The sequence below is a fragment of the Microcaecilia unicolor genome, chromosome 3 (genome assembly GCF_901765095.1).
Source record: "Microcaecilia unicolor chromosome 3, aMicUni1.1, whole genome shotgun sequence".
Lineage (NCBI taxonomy): Eukaryota > Metazoa > Chordata > Amphibia > Gymnophiona > Siphonopidae > Microcaecilia > Microcaecilia unicolor.
Genome location: NC_044033.1, coordinates 239,160,301 through 239,181,456, shown reverse-complemented (window position 1 = coordinate 239,181,456; position 21,156 = coordinate 239,160,301). Strand labels below are relative to the sequence as shown.

Sequence of the window (21,156 nt, the reverse complement as noted above, 5' to 3'; positions counted from 1 at the left end):
GATTCGTAGTGCACTGGTCCCCCTCACATGCCAGGACACCAACCGGGCAACCTAGGGGGTACTTGTAACAATTAAAAAAAAAGTTAAATACCTCTGAAGTCCATAGCTCCCTTCCCTTGGGTGCTGAGCCCCCCAAATCCCCCCCCCCCCAAAAAAAACACACTCCCCACAACTCTACACCATTACCATAGTACTTATGGCTGAAAGGGGGGCACCTAGATTTGGGTACAGTGGGTTTTGGGGGCGGTTTGGAGGGCTCCCATTTACCACCACAAGTGTAACAGGTAGGGAGGGATGGGCCTGGGTCCACCTGGCTGAAGTTCACTGCACCCACTAACAATGGCTCCAGGGGCCTGCATACTGCTGTGATGGAGCTGGGTATGACATTTGAGGCTGACATACAGGATGAAAAAAAGTTTTGAAAGTTCTTTTTTTTGGTGGGAGGGGGTTAGTGACCACTGGGGGAGTCAGGGGTGGTCATCCCCGATTCCCTCCGGTGGTCATCTGGTCATTTAGGGCACTTTTTTGGGACTTGTTCGTGAAAAAAAAGGGGTCCAAAAAAGTGACCCAAATTCGCACTAAAAACGCCTTTCTTTTTTCGATTATCGGCCGAGGACGCCATGTCTCAGCCGATAAACACGCCCCAGTCCTGCCTTCACCACGCCTTCCGACACGTCCCCGTCAACTTTGGCCGTTTCCGCGATGGAGTGCAGTTGAAGACGCCCAAAATCGGCTATCGATTATACCAATTTGGGCGCCCATGGGAGAAAGACGCCCATCTCCCGATTTGGGTCGAAATATGGGCATCTTTCTCTTTCGAAAATAAGGCGGATAGTATAGCAAATTTTTAATAAACATAAACACATAAGTTCCCAAAGACCCTGAAGCAAAGCGATGAAACGCTGGCCAACCTTGGACTTTGGCTTTCAGCAGTCTGAATTGTGCATCAGAAAAAAGATATTCAACTGGAGGGTTTTATGGCAATACAATGGAGGCGTGTACAGCGCTAATACAGGTTGCCATAAATGGGTGTGCTGTAATTTTGTTTGTTTAGAGCAGGGGTTCTCAGCACAGTCTTCAGGACAAACCTAGCCAGTCTGGTTTTCAGGAGAGAGATTTGCATACAATGGAGGCCAGTGCATGCAAATCTATCACATGCCTATTTATTGTGGGTATCTTGAAAACCTGACTGGCTGAGAGTGTCCCTAGGACTGGGTTGAGAATCCCTGCTTTAGAGTGAAGTTCAGAAAGACTGTGCTGAGTTTTATTTTGCTTTGCCCTTTATTGGGTTTGAATAATTCCCCTGACTTGACATAGGAGAAAATCAAGCAAAACAAATATTCCAGGAAATGATGGGAATAACATGGAATTAAACTTTTCTAGCTGTATATCTCTAATGGTGAGGAGGTCTGTAAGAATATTCAGTGCACTGATTGTATAAAGGACAATTCTATTATGCGATGCCTAGAAATTGGCATCTGGAAGGCACCTGACAGGACCCTTTAAAATATTAATTAATGTGCTTTAAATATTTGTCACCAGCAAAACAGATACATTTTGTGCATATAAGCCAAAGTATAAACAAAATTGTTGAGGAAATATATTAAAGCATAAGAATAACCACACCAATGGTCCATTTAGCCCAGCATCCTGCCTCCAACAGTTGCCAACGTAGGCCACAAGCACCTGGCAGAAATCCAAATAGCAGCAACATTCCATGATACCACATGTCCATCTCAACAACAGACTATGGACTTTTCCTCCAGGAACCTATCCAAACCCAGACACACCAATCACTGCCACCACATCATCCAGCAGCGAGTTCCAGAGCCCAACTATTCTTTGAGTGAAAAAATATTTCCTCCCGTCTATCTCAAAAGTACCTCCATGCAATCTCATTGAGCGTACAGGATCAAACGTTAAGCAGACAATGGTAATATTTACTCACTATCTAGATGATGTTATCTGTATAAGTGGACTGCATAAAAAGCAATCTTATACACTTAAAAGCCCTTTTACTAAGGTGCGCTGAAAAATGGGCTGCGCTAGTGTAGGCACATGTTTTGGGCATATGTCGATCCTTTTTCAGCGCACCTGTAAAAAAGGCCTTTTATTAAATTTTTGCTGAAAATGGACATACGGCAAAATAAAAATTGGCACACGTCCATTTTGGGTCTGATACATTACACCAGCCATTGACTTAGCGGTAAAGTCTCATACGTTAACCATGCATTACATAACTACATAAGTATTGCCATACTGGGAAAGACCAAAGGTCCATCAAGCCCAGCATCCTGTTTCCAACAGTGGCCAATCCAGGTCACAAATACCTGGCAAGATCCCCAAAAGTACAAAATATTTTACACTGCTTATCCCAGAAATAGTGGATTTTCCCCAAGTCCATTTAATAACGGTCTATGGACTTTTCCTTTAGGAAGCTGTCCAAGCCTTTTTTAAACTCCGCTAAGCTAACCGCCTTTACCACATTCTCTGGCAACGGCGGTTAGCTTAGCGGAGTTTAAAAAAGGCTTGGACAGCTTCCTAAAGGAAAAGTCCATAGACCGTTATTAAATGGACTTGGGGAAAATCCACTATTTCTGGGATAAGCAGTGTAAAATTCCAGAGTTTGATTACACATTGAGTGAAGAAACATTTTCTCCGATTCATTTTAAATTTACTACATTGTAGCTTCGTCCTAGTATTTTTGGAAAGCATAAACAGACGCTTCACATCTACCCGTTCAGCTCCACTCATTATTTTCTAGACCTCTATCATATCTCCCCTCAGCCGCCTTTTCTCCAAGCTGAAGAGCCCTAGCCACTTTAGCCTTTCCTGATAGGGAAATCATCCCATCCCCTTTATCATTTTCGTCGCCCTTCTCTGCACCTTTTCTAATTCCACTATATCTTTTTTGAGATGCGGTGACCAGAATTGAACACAATATTCGAGGTGCCGTCGCACCATGGAGCGATACAAATGCATTATAACATCCTCATTTTTGTTTTCCATTCCTTTCCTAATAATACCTAACATTCTATTTGCTTTCTTAGTTGCAGAAGCACACTGAGCAGAAGGTTTCAACATATCATCAACGACAACACCTAGACCCCTTTCTTGGTCCGTGACTCCTAACGTGGAACCTTGCATGACGTAGCTATAATTTGGGTTCCTCTTTCCCACATGCATTACTTTGCACTTGCTCACATTAAACATCATCTTCCATTTAGACGCCCAGTCTCCCAGTCTCGTAAGGTCCTCTTGTAATTTTCACAATCCTCCTGCGATTCAATGGCTTTGAATTACTTTGTGCCATCAGCAAATTTAATTACCTCACTAGTTACTCCCATCTCTAGGTCATTTATAAATATATTAAAAAGCAGTGGTCCCAGCACAGACCCCTGGGGAACCCCACTAACTGCCCTTCTCCATTGAGAATACTGACCATTTAACCCTACTCTCTGTTTTCTATATTTTAACTAGTTTTTAATCCACAATAGAACACTACCTCCTATCCCATGTCTCTCCAATTTCCTCTGGAGTCTTTCATGAGGTACTTTGTCAAACGTCTTCTGAAAATCCAGATACACAATATCAACTGGCTCCCCTTTATCCACATGTTTGTTCACCCCTTCAAAGAAATGTAGTAGATTGGTGAGACAAGATTTCCCTTCACTAAATCCATGTTGAATTTGTCTCATTAATTCATGCTTTTGAATATGCTCTATAATTTTGTTTTTAATAATAGTCTCTACCATTTTGCTCGGCACCGACGTCAGACTCACCGGTCTTTAATTTCCTGGATCTCCTCTGGAACCTTTTTTAAAAATTGGCGTTACATTGGCCATTTTCCAATCTTCCGGTACCACACTCGATTTTAAGGATAAATTACTATTTCTAACAATTGCTCCCGCAAGCTCATTTTCAGTTCTATCAGTACTCTGGGATGAATACCATCCGGTCCAGGAGATTTGTTACTCTTCAGTTTGTAGAACTGCCCCATTACATTCTCCATGTTTACAGAGAATTCATTAAGTTTCTCCGACTCGTCAGCTTCAAATACCATTTCCAGCACCGGTATCCCACCGAAATCTTCCTCGGTGAAGACCGAAGCAAAGAATTAATTTAATCTCTCCTCTACGGCTTTATCTTCCCTGATTGCCCCTTTTACTCCTCGGTCATCTAGCAGTCCAACTGATTCTTTGCTGGCTTCCTGCATTTAATATACCTAAAAAAATTTTTACTATGTGTTTTTTGCCTCCAACGCAATCTTTTTTTCGAAGTCCCTCTTAGCCTTCCTTATCAGCGCTTTGCATTTGGCTTGACATTCCTTATGCTGTTTTTTATTATTTTCAGATGGTTCCTTCTTCCTTTTTTTGAAGGATTTTCTTTTAGCTCTAATAGCTTCCTTCACCTCACTTTTTAACCATGCCGGCTGTCGTTTGGTCTTCTGTCCTCCTTTTTTAATACGCAGAATATATTTGGCCTGGGCTTCCAGGATGGTGTTTTTGAACAGCATCCATGCCTGATGTAAATGTTTGACCCTCGCAGTCGCTCCTTTAAGTTTCTTTTTCACCGTTCTTCTCATTTTATCATATTCTCCTTTTTTAAAGTTAAACGCTAACGTATTTGATTTCCTATGTATACTTACTTCAAAGCTAATATCAAATCCGATCATATTATGATCACTGTTATCAAGCGGCCCCAGCACCATTACCTCCCGCACCAGATCATACGCTCCACTAAGAACTAGGTCTAGAATTTTTCCTTCTCTCGTTGGCTCCTGTACCAGCTGCTCCATAAAGCTGTCCTTGATTTCATCAAGGAATTTTACCTCCCTAGCGTGCCCCGATGTTACATTTACCCAGTCAATAACTGGGTAATTGAAATCACCCATTATTATTGTGTTGCCCAGTTTGTTTGCATCCCTAATGTCCTTTAACATTTCTGCATCCATCTGTTCATCCTGGCCATGTGGACGGTAGTACACTCCTATCATTACCCTTTTCCCCTTTACACATGGAATTTCAATCCACAGTGATTCCAAGAAATGTTTTGTTTCCTGTAGAATTTTCAATCTATTTGATTCAAGGCTCTCGTTAATATATATAATGCTACCCCTCCACCAATTCGATCCACCCTATCACTACGATATAATTTGTACCCCGGTATGACAGTGTCCCACTGTTTATCCTCCTTCCACCAGGTCTCAGAGATGCCTATTATATCTAATTTTTCATTTAGTGCAATATATTCTAACTCTCCCATCTTATTTCTTAGGCTCCTGGCATTTGCATATAGACATTTCAAACTATGTTTGTTGTTCCTATTCACATCATGCTTAGTACTTGACAGTATTAATTTGTAATCTTTTGTCTGATTTTTATTTTTATTTAAGGACACCTGATCTACTACGGTCTCTTTTGCAACCTCACTATCAGGACACCCTATCTTCCCTGTTTTGGTGATATCTTTGGAAGATACCTTATCCCGAACCATGCGCTTTTGAGCGACTGTCGGCCTTCCCTCTGTTTCTAGTTTAAAAGCTGCTCTATCTCCTTTTTAAATGCTGACGCCAGCAGCCTGGTCCCACCCTGGTTAAGATGGAGCCCATCTTTTTGGAATAGGCTCCCCCTTCCCCAGAATGTTGCCCAGTTCCTAACAAATCTAAAACCCTCCTCCCTGCACCATCGTCTCATCCACGCATTGAGACTCCGGAGCTCTGCCTGTCTCTTGGGCCCTGCGCGTGGAACAGGTAGCATTTCAGAAAATGCTACCCTAGAGGATCTGGATTTGAGCTTTCTACCTAAGAGCCTAAATTTGGCTTCCAGAACCTCTCTCCCAAATTTTCCTATGTCATTGGTACCCACATGTACCAAAACAGCCGACTCCTCCTCAGCACTATCTAAAATCCTATCTAGGTGACGCGTGAGGTCCGCCACCTTCGCATCAGGCAGGCAAGTCACCAGGCGATCCTCACGTACATCAGCCACCCAGCTATCTATATGCCTAATGATCGAATCACCAACTACAACAGCTGTCCTAACCTTTCCCTCCCGAGCAGCACTTGAAGACATACCCTCGGTGCGAGAGGATAGTACATCCCCATGTAGAATGATGATTACTACCCGATTTCTGCCGCACACATAGTGGACACACGTCAAAAATGAAATTACCACAAGGGCCATGCAGTAGCTGAGCGGTAACTCCAAATTGACGTGCATTGGGTGCGCATAGGCGCCTTCGCGGCTTAGTAAAAGGGCCCCTTACAGTCCCATTTACTAAATGGCAGTAGGGCTACTACGCAGGTAGCATGTGGCGAAACAGCATTACCACAGGGGGGCGCTGAGGCCTAACACAGTAGTTCTGGTTCGTGTGCCGATTCCCATACTAGAAAATAGAAATTATTTTTTGGAGCGGAGGGGGGGAGAGTAGGCGTACTCTGCAGTAATCATGCAGCACGGGAACATTGCTGTGCTATGACCGATCAGACGGTTGCTGTGTTTCTATCTACCCTGTGAGCTGCAAGGCTGACTGTTGCTGCTTTCATTGGATTTTAGCTCTATTGCACAGTGGTGTTCCTAGAGGGGCTGACACCTGGGGAGGATCGCCAATGCGCCATGCCCCCCGGGTGCAGCGCCCCCCCCGGTGCAGAGCGCCCCCACCCCCGGCAAAAGGACACCCCCCCCCCACCTCAGTGAAAGAACCCCCCCCCCCCGGGTGCACGCTGCTTTCTGTTCCGGGGCAGAGGGAGCATGGAAACAAACGACGCTGACCGGCGCGCGGCACCCCCCCCCCCCCAGCGGCGTGCACCCGTGGCGGACCACCCCCACCGCCCCTCCTTGGTACACCACTGCTATTGCATGTTTGTGCCCTTTGGGACTGCAATAGCTGTTTTAGCTCCTAATGCAGCTTCTAGGGAGGCGAAATGTGGCCACGTCGGGACTTTTTTACAGAGTGGCAAAAATAAAACCGATTTATCATACTAAGATGTGTGTTCTGCTCTCCTTTGGACTACTTTCTGAACTGCAGAACATTTTGTTCCTCTTCTGATGATTCCAGGCGTTAATTGGGAAATTAGAGTGTGGACATTAATGACATGAATTAAAATTGTCATTTTAGATCCAAAATAAAAAGTGGTCACATCTTATGTGAAACCCACGCGTTAAAAATAGCCATTTTCCAAAGTGAAACATCCAACTTTTGAATGACAAAAAAACCAGGAGCATGAACCTCTGTCTGGCATTATTTTCAAAAATATGGTTACAGAGGTGTCTCTGCAGAACAGAGGAATAACCTGGTGGTTAGTATAGTGGACTGTAAACCAAGAAACACAGGTTCAAAACACACTGTAACTCTTTTTTTTTATTTTTTTTATGTGATCCATCCAGGACCTGAAAAAATGTCTACTGTACTCAGTACGTTTTTTCTAGCGAAAAAGGTGCCAGTACTCAAATGCCAGGCCACCCTTATGGGGTAGGGTGATCACTGAGGGACCCACCCCACAATAGCTAGGCCCTCTGCAACCAGTCACAGAATCTATGACAAGGCAGAATTGGTGTGTAGAGTCTGAGTTCCTTCATTAAAACTTGGGGACCATGGGTCAATTTTAGCAGACAATGGAAAAGGTGCCGGTACTCAGTACCTCCAAGTACCCCCTCAAAAAAAGCCCTGACTTTACCTGAATGTACACCACTTCTATAGCCTTCAAGCTTGCAGGTGTCTTATATCTTTAGGTTCAGTAGGTATTTTTTCTGTTTCTGGAAGGCTCAGAATTATTTTAAAAATAAAGAGTTGCAATGGGACTTGAACCTCAGTCTCTTGGTTCACAGTCTATTACACTAACACCTAGACTTACTTGCTTACTGTTCTGACCTGGTTTTACAGCCTGCCTCACTGACACAGACTACTCAATTACTGTGGATTCTTTTGGAGTCATATTAGGTAAGTGAGACTTTTATTAGAGGTTTAAATGGAGAGTGTATAAGTCATTATTGTCTAAGGAACACAATGATTAAGATATATACACAATGATTAGGCTATATAGCTGAGGAGAAACAATACCTATAAACAATCATTACATCACTGACCACTACATCCAAGCAAAGCTAGGAGTTTCTAGACCAGGAAAAGAAGCAATAATAAACTATACTTACATCACTTGTCACTACATCACCCAGACTTTTTACATCAGCTGAGAGAAGCCCCTTTTTCAGCGAAGCTGGAGGCTTGCGACCAGGAGTTTCTTTCTATGCGATACATCTACCCATAGATGAGCTACCGACTTCACTGGTCAGAGCTCCCATTTTTATTAGGCTTAGAACTCATTTTCAGAGTTGAGGAAAATTACAGAATGCTTGAGACATGGGAATTTGGTCACATGTTTCTCTGTTCAGGTGGCCAGTCTGGACTCGAAACATGCTCCATCTCCCCCCGCACATAGCTGTGTCTTATCTTACATAGTAACATAGTAGATGACGGCAGAAAAAGACCTGCATGGTCCATCCAGTCTGCCCACAAGATAAATTCATATGCGTATACCTTGATTTGTACCTGTCTTTTTCAGGGCACAGACCGCATAAGTCTGCCCAGCAGGATTCCCCGCCTCCCAACCACCAGTCCCGCCTCCCATCACCGGCTCTGGCACAGACCGTATAAGTCTGCCCTCCACTATCCTCGCCTCCCAACCACCAACCCCTCTTCCCCCACCTGCTCCGCCACCCAATTTCAGCTAAGCTTCTGAGGATCCATTCCTTCTGCACAGGATTCCTTTATGTATATCCCACGCATGTTTGAATTCCGTTACCATTTTCATCTCCACCACCTCCCGCGGGAAGGCATTCCAAGCATCCACCACCCTCTCTTCTTACACATTCCAAATCATTTTCACATAAACAGAATTATACACTTTAATGAGAAAGTGCACTGTCGGTCACTCAGATAGAGTTGGAAAGCAATCTTTAAAATACTTCCATTACACTTACTGATGTGGTCAGAATGGCCATAATACCTGCAGATGACACAGAGCCTGGTTTTCCTTTCCAGTTTCATTTTCAGGGGAAAGGGAAGGGAACAGCAACCACTGGAGGATTAAGGAGGGAGTCACATCTTAAGCCTTTATCCCTCCAATGGTCAGCTGCTCAATCAAAGCAATGTTTTGTAACATGGATATGACTAAAACAGGTCTAGATAAAAATGTCCTCCTTTTTAGACAAGGACGTTTCTTCCTATTCAAAAATTTCTGTTGGATGTCCAACTTTTAGGCCCTCTCTAGTCCCACACAAAATTCATCCACAACCTATGCTCTTGCTATTTGGACAAACTGCAGTGTGAAACGTCCAAATTCTGATGTTCCAAAATCGAGATTTGGAAGTTTTTAGCAGCTGGACATTTCTTTTAGGCATTTTAAGATGTTTATCTGCTTTGAAAATGAGAACCTTTTGTCCCTCTAAACCTCTGATTAAACTTTCATTTTACACATGTACAGTTAAATATTTATTTAAAATGTAATCTCACAGTGACAGAGATGGTGATAGAATTATTTTTCTCCACAGATCAGTTACATATCACATAATCTTTTTATGAGCGATGTTCTCAAGTTTCCTTATTTCTACCGGACTGTCCCCAGTGAGCTCCACCTCTGCACTGGGATCCTTAGGTTACTAAAGCATTTCAGCTGGACCTGGGTTGGTATCATTGCATCCAATGATGACAGCAGTGTGAGGGCTGTCCAAATTCTGAAAGAAGGCATTGAACAGAACAATGGTTGCACTGAATTCATAGAAATGTTTCCTCATACTAGTGTTGTGCCACCAGAAAAGATAAATAAAATTAGTGATAGTATTCATTCATCATCAGCAAGCGTGATCATTGTCTATTGTAATAGAGAATATATCTGGAATTTATTTCAGCACATAAACATTATGCAGATACCTGGCAAAATATGGATCACCACAGCTGAATGGGATGTTTCCTCGACCTATTCATTGGAGTTTAGCATGAAGAAGAATATTTTGACATTCACAATGGTAAACAAGAATATTCCAAGCATTTCAAAATTTGTCCAAGAGGTGAATCCTACCTTGTTTCCAAGTAATAAGTATACCCAGATATGGTGGAGGGAACTGTGTGACAGCCGGTGCTCCGAAAGTGTCAGAAGATCCTGCAAAACTAAGGAAACAGCCTCCATTCTACACTGTAACAACAAGTACTTTGGAAGCAGTTATAGAGTGTACAATGCTGTGTACACCCTGGCACACGCTTTGCATGACATGGTCATGTCAGAGTCTGGTAAAACTACCACATGGAGTGAAGAAAGTCAGAAAGTTTCAGATTATTTGCCATGGAAGGTAACATCATTTTTAGAAAAAATCTAAGCTTAATTTTGAGCAAAATATTTGGAGAAACATTTGATATCAGTGTCTTGTCTGGATATTTCAAATTAATAACCTAATCAGTGGCGCTATATATAGAGAGATAGATTCTTTATGTGGTACCTAAAAAGTTAGCAGTGAATAAAATCACCTAAGCACTGTTCTATAAACCATGCCTAAACTTACATCTGGTGCCCAAAGTACATATGTAACTCAAAATCATGTTTATGCCCCACCCCAAAATGCCCATGTCCCACCTATTTCCGTGCACCCTTTTTGAACCGCGTATAAATTTTAGTCTCAGATCCTGCACCAAACTTCATATTTGTTAATCCCAATTAATCTAATTAGTGTCAATAATTCCTTGTTAAAAAGCCAATTATTGGCACTAATTGACTCATAATTCTTTTAAATTGCGTGTGCTAAAAACGCTAGTGCACCTTAGTAAACAGAATCCCTAATTGGTTAGTACCACTAAACATCTGCAGTTAACGCCTTGCCGAAACTGGCTAACTTGAGGGTGTTCCAGGAGCGGAGTTGGCACTTACGCGCTTAAGTGTCAATAGTCAGTCCTTCTATTTTAGTACTGATTTTTATTGACATTTTCAAGCCAAGAAAAATCACAGCCATACAGAGAAAAGAGGCGATCAGCCCTGAGCAATATCAAAGAAAACATCAAACCAAGAGAACAGTAGACAAATATAATACATATAAACAACCACAAAATAATTCAAGAACAAAAGCAAATGGCAGCTCTAAATAGCACTATTGAAAAGCCCTCCAAGGTTATGACAAAATCAGTCAAGACTCTCTAAACAATATCAGTGGTGCACATACTGTATTATGTCGAGCAAGTTCTGCAAGATGATAATCATATTAGGTTATTTGATCAAAATAATTCTGCAGTAGTTTACCAATGACTTAATATCACTTTTATTGCCATGGCAAGCACGATGTCCAGTAACTTTTGCTGATCTTCATCGAGACCATAGTCATTCACCGCTGAACGTAGGATTACGGTAGTATAAGATAAAGAGTCACGTATTGGAAGGATATGACTAATCATAGACCAAACATCAGACCAGAAAGAAGATAAAACAGGACAGTCATATATCATATGTTGAAAAGTACCCAAACTGCTTTGACATCTTCAACAATTGGAAGCAAATTTGGATTTGACTGCTCGTGTCTTGATGGAAGTCCAAGAGGGGCATTTTTGAAAGGGACGTCCTTGCAAAATGTCCAAATCCAGGGGTGGGGAAAACCGTATTTTCGAAACAAGATGGATGTCCATCTTTTGTTTCGAAAATACCATCAGAGACGTTGACCTCGCGCGTCTTTTTTGGACTTTTCGCTAGTAAAAAAAAAAAAAAGGGAAAAAGGATTTTGGAAGAAGGCCTTTTCGGTCTTTTTCCCCGTCCTGTATTTCCAGTTTTTGCCCCGTTAAGTTTCTTTTCGTTTTCGGGGTAGGCCCTTTTGAGGCCTCGGGTCGAATTTTTTCTCCCCCTCTTTTTGGTGCCTTACCGCAATTACGAGTTTTGATTTCACCGGCATGATTTTTCCGCCCATGTCATCGAAGTCTCCCAGCGGCTTCAAGAAGTGCACCCAGTGCGCCCGGGTAATCTCGCTCACTGACAGGCACGCGTCATGTCTTCAGTGTCTGGGGGCTGGGCACCGCCCGCAGGCCTGTAGTCTTTGCGCCCTTTTACAGAAAAGGACTCAGGTAGCGAGATTGGCTCAGTGGAACGTTTTGTTCTCGGGCTGTTCGTCGGCATCTGCACCGGGAGTATCGAGTGCTTCGGCGTCGACAGCGTCAAGACCTCCATCCTCGGCCGCGACTGCATCAAGTGCATCGAGGCATCGACCCTCTGCATCGGGGCCAAGACATCGGAAGGCTGCGTCGGCGTCGGTGGTACCGGGACCTCCACTTCTGCTGATGTCGTCGGATGGTGGTGCTTCGACTGGAGTGCAGGTGAGGGCTGTCCATTCCCCTGCTGGTGGCGGTGAGCCTTCGGGTGGGTCTCCCCCTACCCTGAGGGCTCCTGCGGTACAGCCCCCCCGAGACCGACCTTCTTTGGCCTCGGCCCCGAGGAAGCGACGGCTGGATTCTAGGATTCTACGTCCTCCTCGTCGGTACCGGGAAGCTCCGGTGACATGCTTCATTTGAAAAAGTCAAAGAAGCATCGACACCGGTCTCCTTCCCTTATCGGTACCGAGAGCTCTGGGTCGCCGAGGGAGTCGGCACCCAGTAGGCATCAGCACCGAGAGGACCGCTCACCCTCTGTTCAGGAGGTGTCGATGCGCTCCACTTTGGACAGCCCGGAACAGCCTCCACGCCCGGAACAGACTCTGACATCGACACCTGCATCGGCTTCCATGTCTTTCTCTACAGCCGCTCTGCACGAGAGTCTCCGGGCCGTTCTCCCAGAGATCCTGGGAGAGCTGTTGCGCCCTTCCCCTCCGGTACCGGGGGTGCTTGCGCCATCGGTACCGTCGAGTGAGGCGCCGGCTGGCCCCTTGCCCGGGGTGAGGTCTCCAACATCCGGTACCGACTGCGGTCGCCTCCCAGGAAGGCTCCCCGACGACGTCGGCGGAGGGAGCTTCGCCGGCGCGGACGAGGGAGTCTACCTCTCGATGCCCACACCATGGCCGTGGTACCACGGAGTCGAGCCGGGCACGGCTTCAGACACAGGTCCGTGAACTTGTGTCTGATACCGATGGTGAGGCCTCATGGGAGGAGGAGGAGGACATCAGATATTTCTCTGACGAGGAGTCTGATGGCCTTCCTTCGGATCCCACTCCCTCCCCTGAAAGGCAGCTTTCTCCTCCCGAGAGTCTGTCTTTCGCGGCCTTTGTCCGGGAGATGTCTACGGTCATCCCCTTCCCGGTGGTTGTGGAGGACGAGCCCAGGGCTGAAATGTTTGAGCTCCTGGACTATCCTTCTCCACCTAAGGAAGCGTCCACAGTACCCATGCATCATGTCCTAAAAAAGACATTGCTGGCGAACTGGACCAAGCCATTAAGTAATCCCCACATTCCCAAGAAGATCGAGTCCCAGTAACGGATCCATGGGGACCCAGAGCTGATGCGCACTCAGTTGCCTCACGACTCTGGAGTTGTGGATTTGGCCCTAAAGAAGGCTAAGAGTTCTAGGGAGCATGCTTCGGCGCCCCCGGGCAAGGACTCTAGAACCTTAGACTCCTTTGGGAGGAAGGCCTACCATTCTTCTATGCTCGTGGCCAAAATCCAGTCTTACCAGCTCTACACGAGCATACACATGCGGAACAATGTGCGGCAGTTGGCGGGCTTGGTGGACAAGCTCCCCCCTGAGCAAGCCAAGCCATTTCAGGAGGTGGTCAGGCAGCTGAAGACGTGCAGAAAATTCCTGGCCAGAGGGGTGTATGACACCTTTGATGTTGCGTCCAGGGCCGCTGCTCAAGGTGTGGTGATGCGCAGACTCTCATGGCTGCGTGCCTCCAAACTGGAGAATAGGATCCAGCAGCGGATTGCGGACTCGCCTTGCCGTGCGGATAATATTTTTGGAGAGAAAGTCGAACAGGTGGTAGAGCAGCTCCACCAGCGGGATACCGCTTTCGACAAGTTCTCCCGCCGGCAGCCTTCAGCTTCTACCTCTATAGGTAGACAATTTTGGGGGGGAAGGAAGTCTGTTCCCTACTCTTCTGGTAAGTGAAGGTACAATCCTCCTTCTCGACAGCCTGTGGCCCAGGCTAAGCCCCAGTGCGCTCGCTCTCGTCAGCAGCGTGCGCCTCAGCAAGGCCCCTCGGCTCCCCAGCAAAAGCAAGGGATGAGCTTTTGACTGGCTCCAGCAGAGCATAGCAGACATCCAAGTGTCAGTGCCGGGCGACCTGCCGGTCGGAGGGAGGTTGAAAGTTTTTCACCAAAGGTGGCCTCTCATAACCTCCGATCAGTGGGTTCTCCAAATAGTCCAGCAAGGATACACCCTCAATTTGGCCTCAAAACCTCCAAATTGTCCACCGGGAGCTCAGTCTTACAGCTTCCAACACAAGCAGGTACTTGCAGAGGAACTCTCCGCCCTTCTCAGCACCAATGCGGTCGAGCCCGTGCCATCCGGGCAGGAAGGGCTGGGATTCTATTCCAGGTACTTCCTTGTGGAAAAGAAAACAGGGGGGATGCGTCCCATCCTAGACCTAAGGGCCCTGAACAAATATCTGGTCAAAGAAAAGTTCAGGATGCTTTCCCTGGGCACCCTTCTCCCCATGATTCAGGAAAACGATTGGCTATGCTCTCTGGACTTGAAGGACGCCTACACACACATCCCGATACTGCCAGCTCACAGACAGTATCTGCGATTTCAGCTGGGCACACGTCACTTCCAGTACTGTGTGCTACCCTTTGGGCTCGCCTCTGCGCCCAGAGTGTTCACAAAGTGCTTGGCTGTAGTAGCGGCGGCACTTCGCAGGCTGGAGGTATACGTGTTCCCATATCTCGACGATTGGCTGGTGAAGAACACATCCGAGGCAGGAGCTCTACAGTCCATGCAGATGACTATTCGCCTCCTGGAGCTACTGGGGTTTGTGATAAATTATCCAAAGTCCCATCTTCTCCCAGTGCAGAAACTCGAATTCATAGGAGCTCTGCTGGATTCTCGGACGGCTCATGCCTATCTCCCAGAGGCGAGAGCCAACAACTTGTTGTCCCTCGTCTCGCGGGTGCGAGCGTCCCAGCAGATCACAGCTCGGCAGATGTTGAGATTGCTGGGCCACATGGCCTCCACAGTTCATGTGACTCCCATGGCCCGCCTTCACATGAGATCTGCTCAATGGACCCTAGCTTCCCAGTGGTTTCAGGCTGCTGGGGATCTAGAAGACGTGATCCACCTGTCCACGAGTTTTCTCAAATCCCTGTATTGGTGGACGATTTGGTCCAATTTGACTGTGGGACGTCCTTTCCAAATTCCTCAGCCACAAAAAGTGCTGACTACGGATGCGTCTCTCCTGGGGTGGGGAGCTCATGTCGATGGGCTTCACACCCAGGGAAGCTGGTCCCTCCAGGAACGCGATCTGCAGATCAATCTCCTGGAGTTACGAGCGGTCTGGAATGCTCTGAAGGCTTTCAGAGATCGGCTGTCCCACCAAATTATCCAAATTCAGACAGACAACCAGGTTGCCATGTATTACATCAACAAGCAGGGGGGCACCGGATCTCGCCCCCTGTGTCAGGAAGCCGTCAGCATGTGGCTCTGGGCTCGCCGTCACGGCATGGTGCTCCAAGCCACATATCTGGCAGGCGTAAACAGCAGTCTGGCTGACAGGTTGAGCAGGATTATGCAACCTCACGAGTGGTCGCTCAATTCCCGTGTAGTGTGACAGATCTTCCAGGTGTGGGGCTCCCCCTTGGTAGATCTCTTCGCATCTCGAGCCAACCACAAAGTCCCTCAGTTCTGTTCCAGGCTTCAGGCCCACGGCAGGCTGGCATCGGATGCCTTCCTCCTGGACTGGGTGGAGGGTCTGCTGTATGCTTATCCTCCCATACCTCTGGTGGGGAAGACTTTGTTGAAACTCAAGCAAGACCGAGGCACCATGATTCTGATTGCTCCTTTTTGGCCGCGTCAGATCTGGTTCCCTCTTCTTCTGGAGTTGTCCTCCGAAGAACCGTGGAGATTGGAGTGTTTTCCAACCCTCATCACACAGGACGAAGGGGCGCTTCTGCATCCCAACCTCCGGTCTCTGGCTCTCACGGCCTGGATGTTGAGAGCGTAGACTTTGCCTCTTTGGGTCTGTCAGAGGGTGTCTCCCGCATCTTGCTTGCTTCCAGGAAATATTCCACTAAGAGGAGTTACTTCTTTCTATGGAGGAGGTTTGCCGTCTGGTGTGACAGCAAGGCCCTAGATCCTCGCTCTTGTCCTACACAGACCCTGCTTGAATACCTTCTGCACTTGTCTGAGTCTGGTCTCAAGACCAACTCTGTAAGGGTTCACCTTAGTGCAATCAGTGCATACCATTACCGTGTGGAAGGTAAGCCGATCTCAGGACAGCCTTTAGTTGTTCGCTTCATAAGAGGTTTGCTTTTGTCAAAGCCCCCCGTCAAACCTCCTACAGTGTCATGGGATCTCAATGTCGTTCTCACCCAGCTGATGAAACCTCCTTTTGAGCCACTGAACTCCTGCCATCTGAAGTACTTGACCTGGAAGGTCATTTTCTTGGTGGCAGTTACTTCAGCTCGTAGAGTCAGTGAGCTTCAGGCCCTGGTAGCCCAGGCCCCTTACACCAAATTTCATCATAACAGAGTAGTCCTCCGCACTCACCCTAAGTTCTTGCCAAAGGTTGTGTCGGAGTTCCATCTGAACCAGTCAATTGTCTTGCCAACATTCTTTCCCCGTCCTCATTCCTGCCCTGCTGAACGTCAGCTGCACACATTGGACTGCAAGAGAGCATTGGCCTTCTACCTGGAGCGGACACAACCCAACAGACAGTCCACCCAATTGTTTGTTTCTTTTGATCCCAACAGGAGGGGAGTGGCTGTGGGGAAACGCACCATATCCAATTGGCTAGCAGATTGCATTTCCTTCACTTACGCCCAGGCTGGGCTGGCTCTTGAGGGTCATGTCACGGCTCATAATGTTAGAGCCATGGCAGCGTCGGTAGCCCACTTGAAGTCAGCCACTATTGAAGAGATTTGCAAAGCTGCGACGTGGTCATCTGTCCACACATTCACATCTCATTACTGCCTGCAGCAGGATACCCGACGCGACAGTCGGTTTGGGCAGTCAGTGCTTCTGAATCTGTTCGGGGTTTAGAATCCAACTCCACCCCCCTAGGCCCATGTTTATTCTGTTCCAGGCTACACTCTCAGTTAGTTGGAAAAATTGTTAGGTCAATCTCAGTTATGTCCTCGCCGTTGCGAGGCCCAATTGACCATGTTTGTTGTTTGAGTGAGCCTGGGGGCTAGGGATACCCCATCAGTGAGAACAAGCAGCCTGCTTGTCCTCGGAGAAAGTGAATGCTACATACCTGTAGAAGGTATTCTCTGAGGACAGCAGGCTGATTGTTCTCACAAACCCGCCCGCCTCCCCTTTGGAGTTGTGTCTTCCCTTGCCTTTATTTTGCTACATATGGGACTGACGAACACGAGCCGGTTCGGGCGGGAAGACGGCCACGCATGCGCGGTGCGCATAGGCGCGCGAGGACTAGCAAAGGCCTTTGCTAGGAAAGTGTTCCGATTGGAGGGGCTGCCGTGGACGTCACCCATCAGTGAGAACAATCAGCCTGCTGTCCTCGAGAATACCTTCTACAGGTATGTAGCATTCGCTATACCACAAACAGGCAGCATGCAAAACAGTGGCCTTATCATATGTGGCAAAAATCAGGAAATCTGATTCCTCCAAATTCTTTAGGCCACTTTAACTTACTGAGAGAAATTGTAGGTGGTGGCTTACATAATCACAAAAATTTTACCAGCAGTTTATCAATGGTGTTATATAGCTAAGCTGGAAAGGGAAGCGGGAGCATCTGTACCACATAAAGGACTTGAGGTGCAATCAACTTTCTTATGGCTTCCATAGGACTCCACCAAGAGAGACATAAAGGCAACCATGCAGTACAGAGTTTGCTAACCTTGGTTAGCAACAACTGTATATTATCTTGCAGGGTGTGTTTGAATTTTATCCCTATATAAGACCAAGGGCCCCTTTCACAAAGGTGTGCTAGTGTTTTTAGCGCATATTAAAATTAGCATGCACTAACCCTTACTGGGTTTGAAAAAACCAACAATTACCACCTCAATAATGGATCCTGCACTAGCACCACACTCCAGAAAGGACATATATAACTGCAATAACTTAGGAATTAGGAAACCTTGAAAAATATGATAAACGTCAATTGACAGGTCATCACCCCCAGGATCTTGCGCTGTCTAAGACGTTTGATGGATGCCCCTATTTCCACTCATGTAATGGGACCATTTAGCATTTCCAATTGGGCCATTGTAATAGTAGGAGGAGTAAGAGATCTGGAAAACTGCAATATATGAGAGTGATTAGGATTGGTACCCAATGTGTAAAGTTGCTCATAAAATAAGTTAATTTTTTTTCCAATATTCACTGGATCAATGTAAAGAGCAGTTCCTGACTGGATAGCATGATTTTTTTCACATTTACACTTATGTTTTAAATAATTGGCAAGTAGCCTTCCTGCCCTACTCCGTTGTACATACTAGACAGCACTTTCCCTAAAATGTAGCCTACCCACTCTTTCAGACACAATGGAATTATGCTGAACTTTTAGTTGATGTAACTGAGCTTGCAAAGCTGGAGTTGGATGAGCATAAAACTGGTGTTCCTTGAACTTAATATTCTCATCTATAGTGATAATTTTTGTTTCTGGAGCTTACTTTGTTTAGCACTGTAGGCAATAATCTCTTCACAGATACATGCATTCCATATGATATGATAAGGAATTTATTTTTATTACATTTGTACCCCATACTTTCCCACTCATGACAGGCTCAATGCAGCTTACATGGGGCAATGGAGGGTTAAGTGATTTGCCCAGAATCACAAGGAGCTGCCTGTGCCTGAAGTGGGAATTGAACTCAGTTTTTCAGAACCAAAGTCCACCACCCTAACCACTAGGCCACTCCGTCTCAGCTTGAAAATACTCATTTGTTCACCTTTCCACAATATTAATGAGTAAATTGATGGTGTAGCCATGTTAGTCCACTTTTAAAGGTGGAGACAGCTACCAGCAGCGAAACTCTGGCCATAGTCGGTGTGATTGACTGACCATACACACGTTGTTGCTCACCTGCACTTTGAAGTTCAAGTTAAGTAGTCCTTTTACTTCTTTTTGTGGATCCATAAATTATCAGTTCTGTGCTGTTTAGCAATTTTGAACCAAAGAATAAAGGGTTTTTATGCCAATGAAGAGAAATAACCCATATATTTTCCTCAACCTTTGTTTTTGAAAACAATGATTTTGGTTAGAGGTTGGGTTGGGTTCAGAGGCTTTCCCCCCTTTTTTTTCACTAAGGTTCTATTGCACTTCACAGGACTATAGTTTTGTTAAAGTACTTTACTACCTATACTGGAGAGATTAAGTTTTAGCTGGCAACATACAACTGGATATTCAATGCCGGTGCCCAGACATGACCCAGAATTGAAAATCTGAGAATACAGCCAGCAGGAGACTTAAAAACATTGACCGCCACTGGATGAATATCAGCCAGATAAATTATAAGTAGGATTACTGAATATGGGCACTTTTATGTGTAAGTTACAGAAGCAACAAATATTGGTGTTCAATTTATTACTTATATGTTTGCTTAGATGCTTCAGATTGTTTTGCATCCAATCAAAAAGTAAAAGATATACATATAGGGTCAATTATAGAAGGGAGGGTTAAGCTTGATGTCAACTGAGACACTAGCAAAAATTTAGTAGCCCAGGTTGATGATTTAGGATGCAACTGGAAATGTGAAGAGGACTTTTCTCTGGTAAGTGAACATTATTTTGCTCTATGCTTTGGGAACTTAAAGATTGGGGTTTAAAGGAAGAATTGTAGGTTATAGATAGGCAAAATAAAAATATAAAAAAGCAAACTTTATCAACTAATCTCCATGCTCTTTCCCCCCTAGTTTTAAAACTTAAACTTTGTACTACAGCATTGTCACAATGTCCAGGAATGGAGTGAGCCCTTGTGCCGATCCGAAGACCAGCAGTCAGAAATCCCCACGCTTCACCTGCGGCGGCCATTGTTCCCCAGTGGTTGAGCCCCTGGGTTCAGATGGCCAGCAGGACTTGGAAAGTAGGAAGAGAGCAGGACTCAGGAGATGACAGAGACAGACAATTTAATCAACAGAGGTCAGGTCCAGGTACAGAGTCAGGGCAGGCAGCAATCCAACAAAGTCAGTTCCAGGCACAGGATCAGGGCAGGCAGCAATCCATCGAAGTCAGGTCCAGGCACAGAGTTAAGGCAGCAGCAATCCAATGAATTCAGGTCCAGGCACAGAGTCAAAACCAGGTAAAACAGGAATAATCACAGCAGGAGTGCACCAGATACCAGGAAGAAGTAGCTGAGGCAAAGAGAGGAGGGAAACTCCTAGTTTTAAAGTGAAGGTGTCTGACATTAGTGTAGGCGTGTCCAAAGTGTAGACATGCCCAAAGTATAGGTGCATCAAACCGGAACTTAAGGGAGAAGTGTATGCTAGCCTCTGCCTCCATGTCTGATGTTCCAGGTATATGACAAGCATTAACAGATAAATTCTAGCAGGCACAGCAGGGCCTAGATCAGTCATCAATCCCACCCACCCCTGCCAACTCCCACCCACCCACCCCTACCACAACTCTTAATTTATAGTCAGTTATTCTAATTAGGATAACAAGGGAGGAGTGCTCTTACAGAGTTTTAATAATATTGTATTACTTTCTACGAAGAAAACATTTTCAACAGGAGATTCCCACTTTTGCAGGTCATCTTCCACACTCCCATCAAGAAGCCAAGATCTCCCACTGAGTGGCCTCCCTGTCCAGCGGCAGCAGGAAACGCCCTTATAAAGCACCATTTCCTACTGCCACTTATCCCATGGCAGCAGGAGATGATGTTTTATGAAGGTGTTTCCTGCTACCGCTGGATGAGACCACTTCTTTTGCTGCTGCTGTGTTGGGGCAAAGCAATGGGTTGGGATGGGCAGAGCAATGGGCAGAGTTATGGGTGGAGCTGGGCAGAGGAATTGGTGGGATGGGGTGGAGCTAGCAGCAGAATGGGTTGGGCTAGGGGCGGGACCTAGATCTGCTGATGAGTGGGTTGGC

General features: G+C 45.9%; 1 protein-coding gene across 1 annotated transcript in view; it reads left to right on the top strand.

The window, feature by feature from the left end:
* Positions 1-9,578: 9,578 nt before the first annotated feature.
* LOC115464477 (vomeronasal type-2 receptor 116-like) overlaps positions 9,579-21,156 on the top strand; it is a 31,384-nt gene continuing 19,806 nt past the window's right edge. Inside the window, exon 1 of the mRNA XM_030194853.1 lies at positions 9,579-10,346. Within this exon, the coding sequence (XP_030050713.1) occupies positions 9,579-10,346 (768 nt within the window). The remainder of the gene's footprint in view (positions 10,347-21,156) is intronic.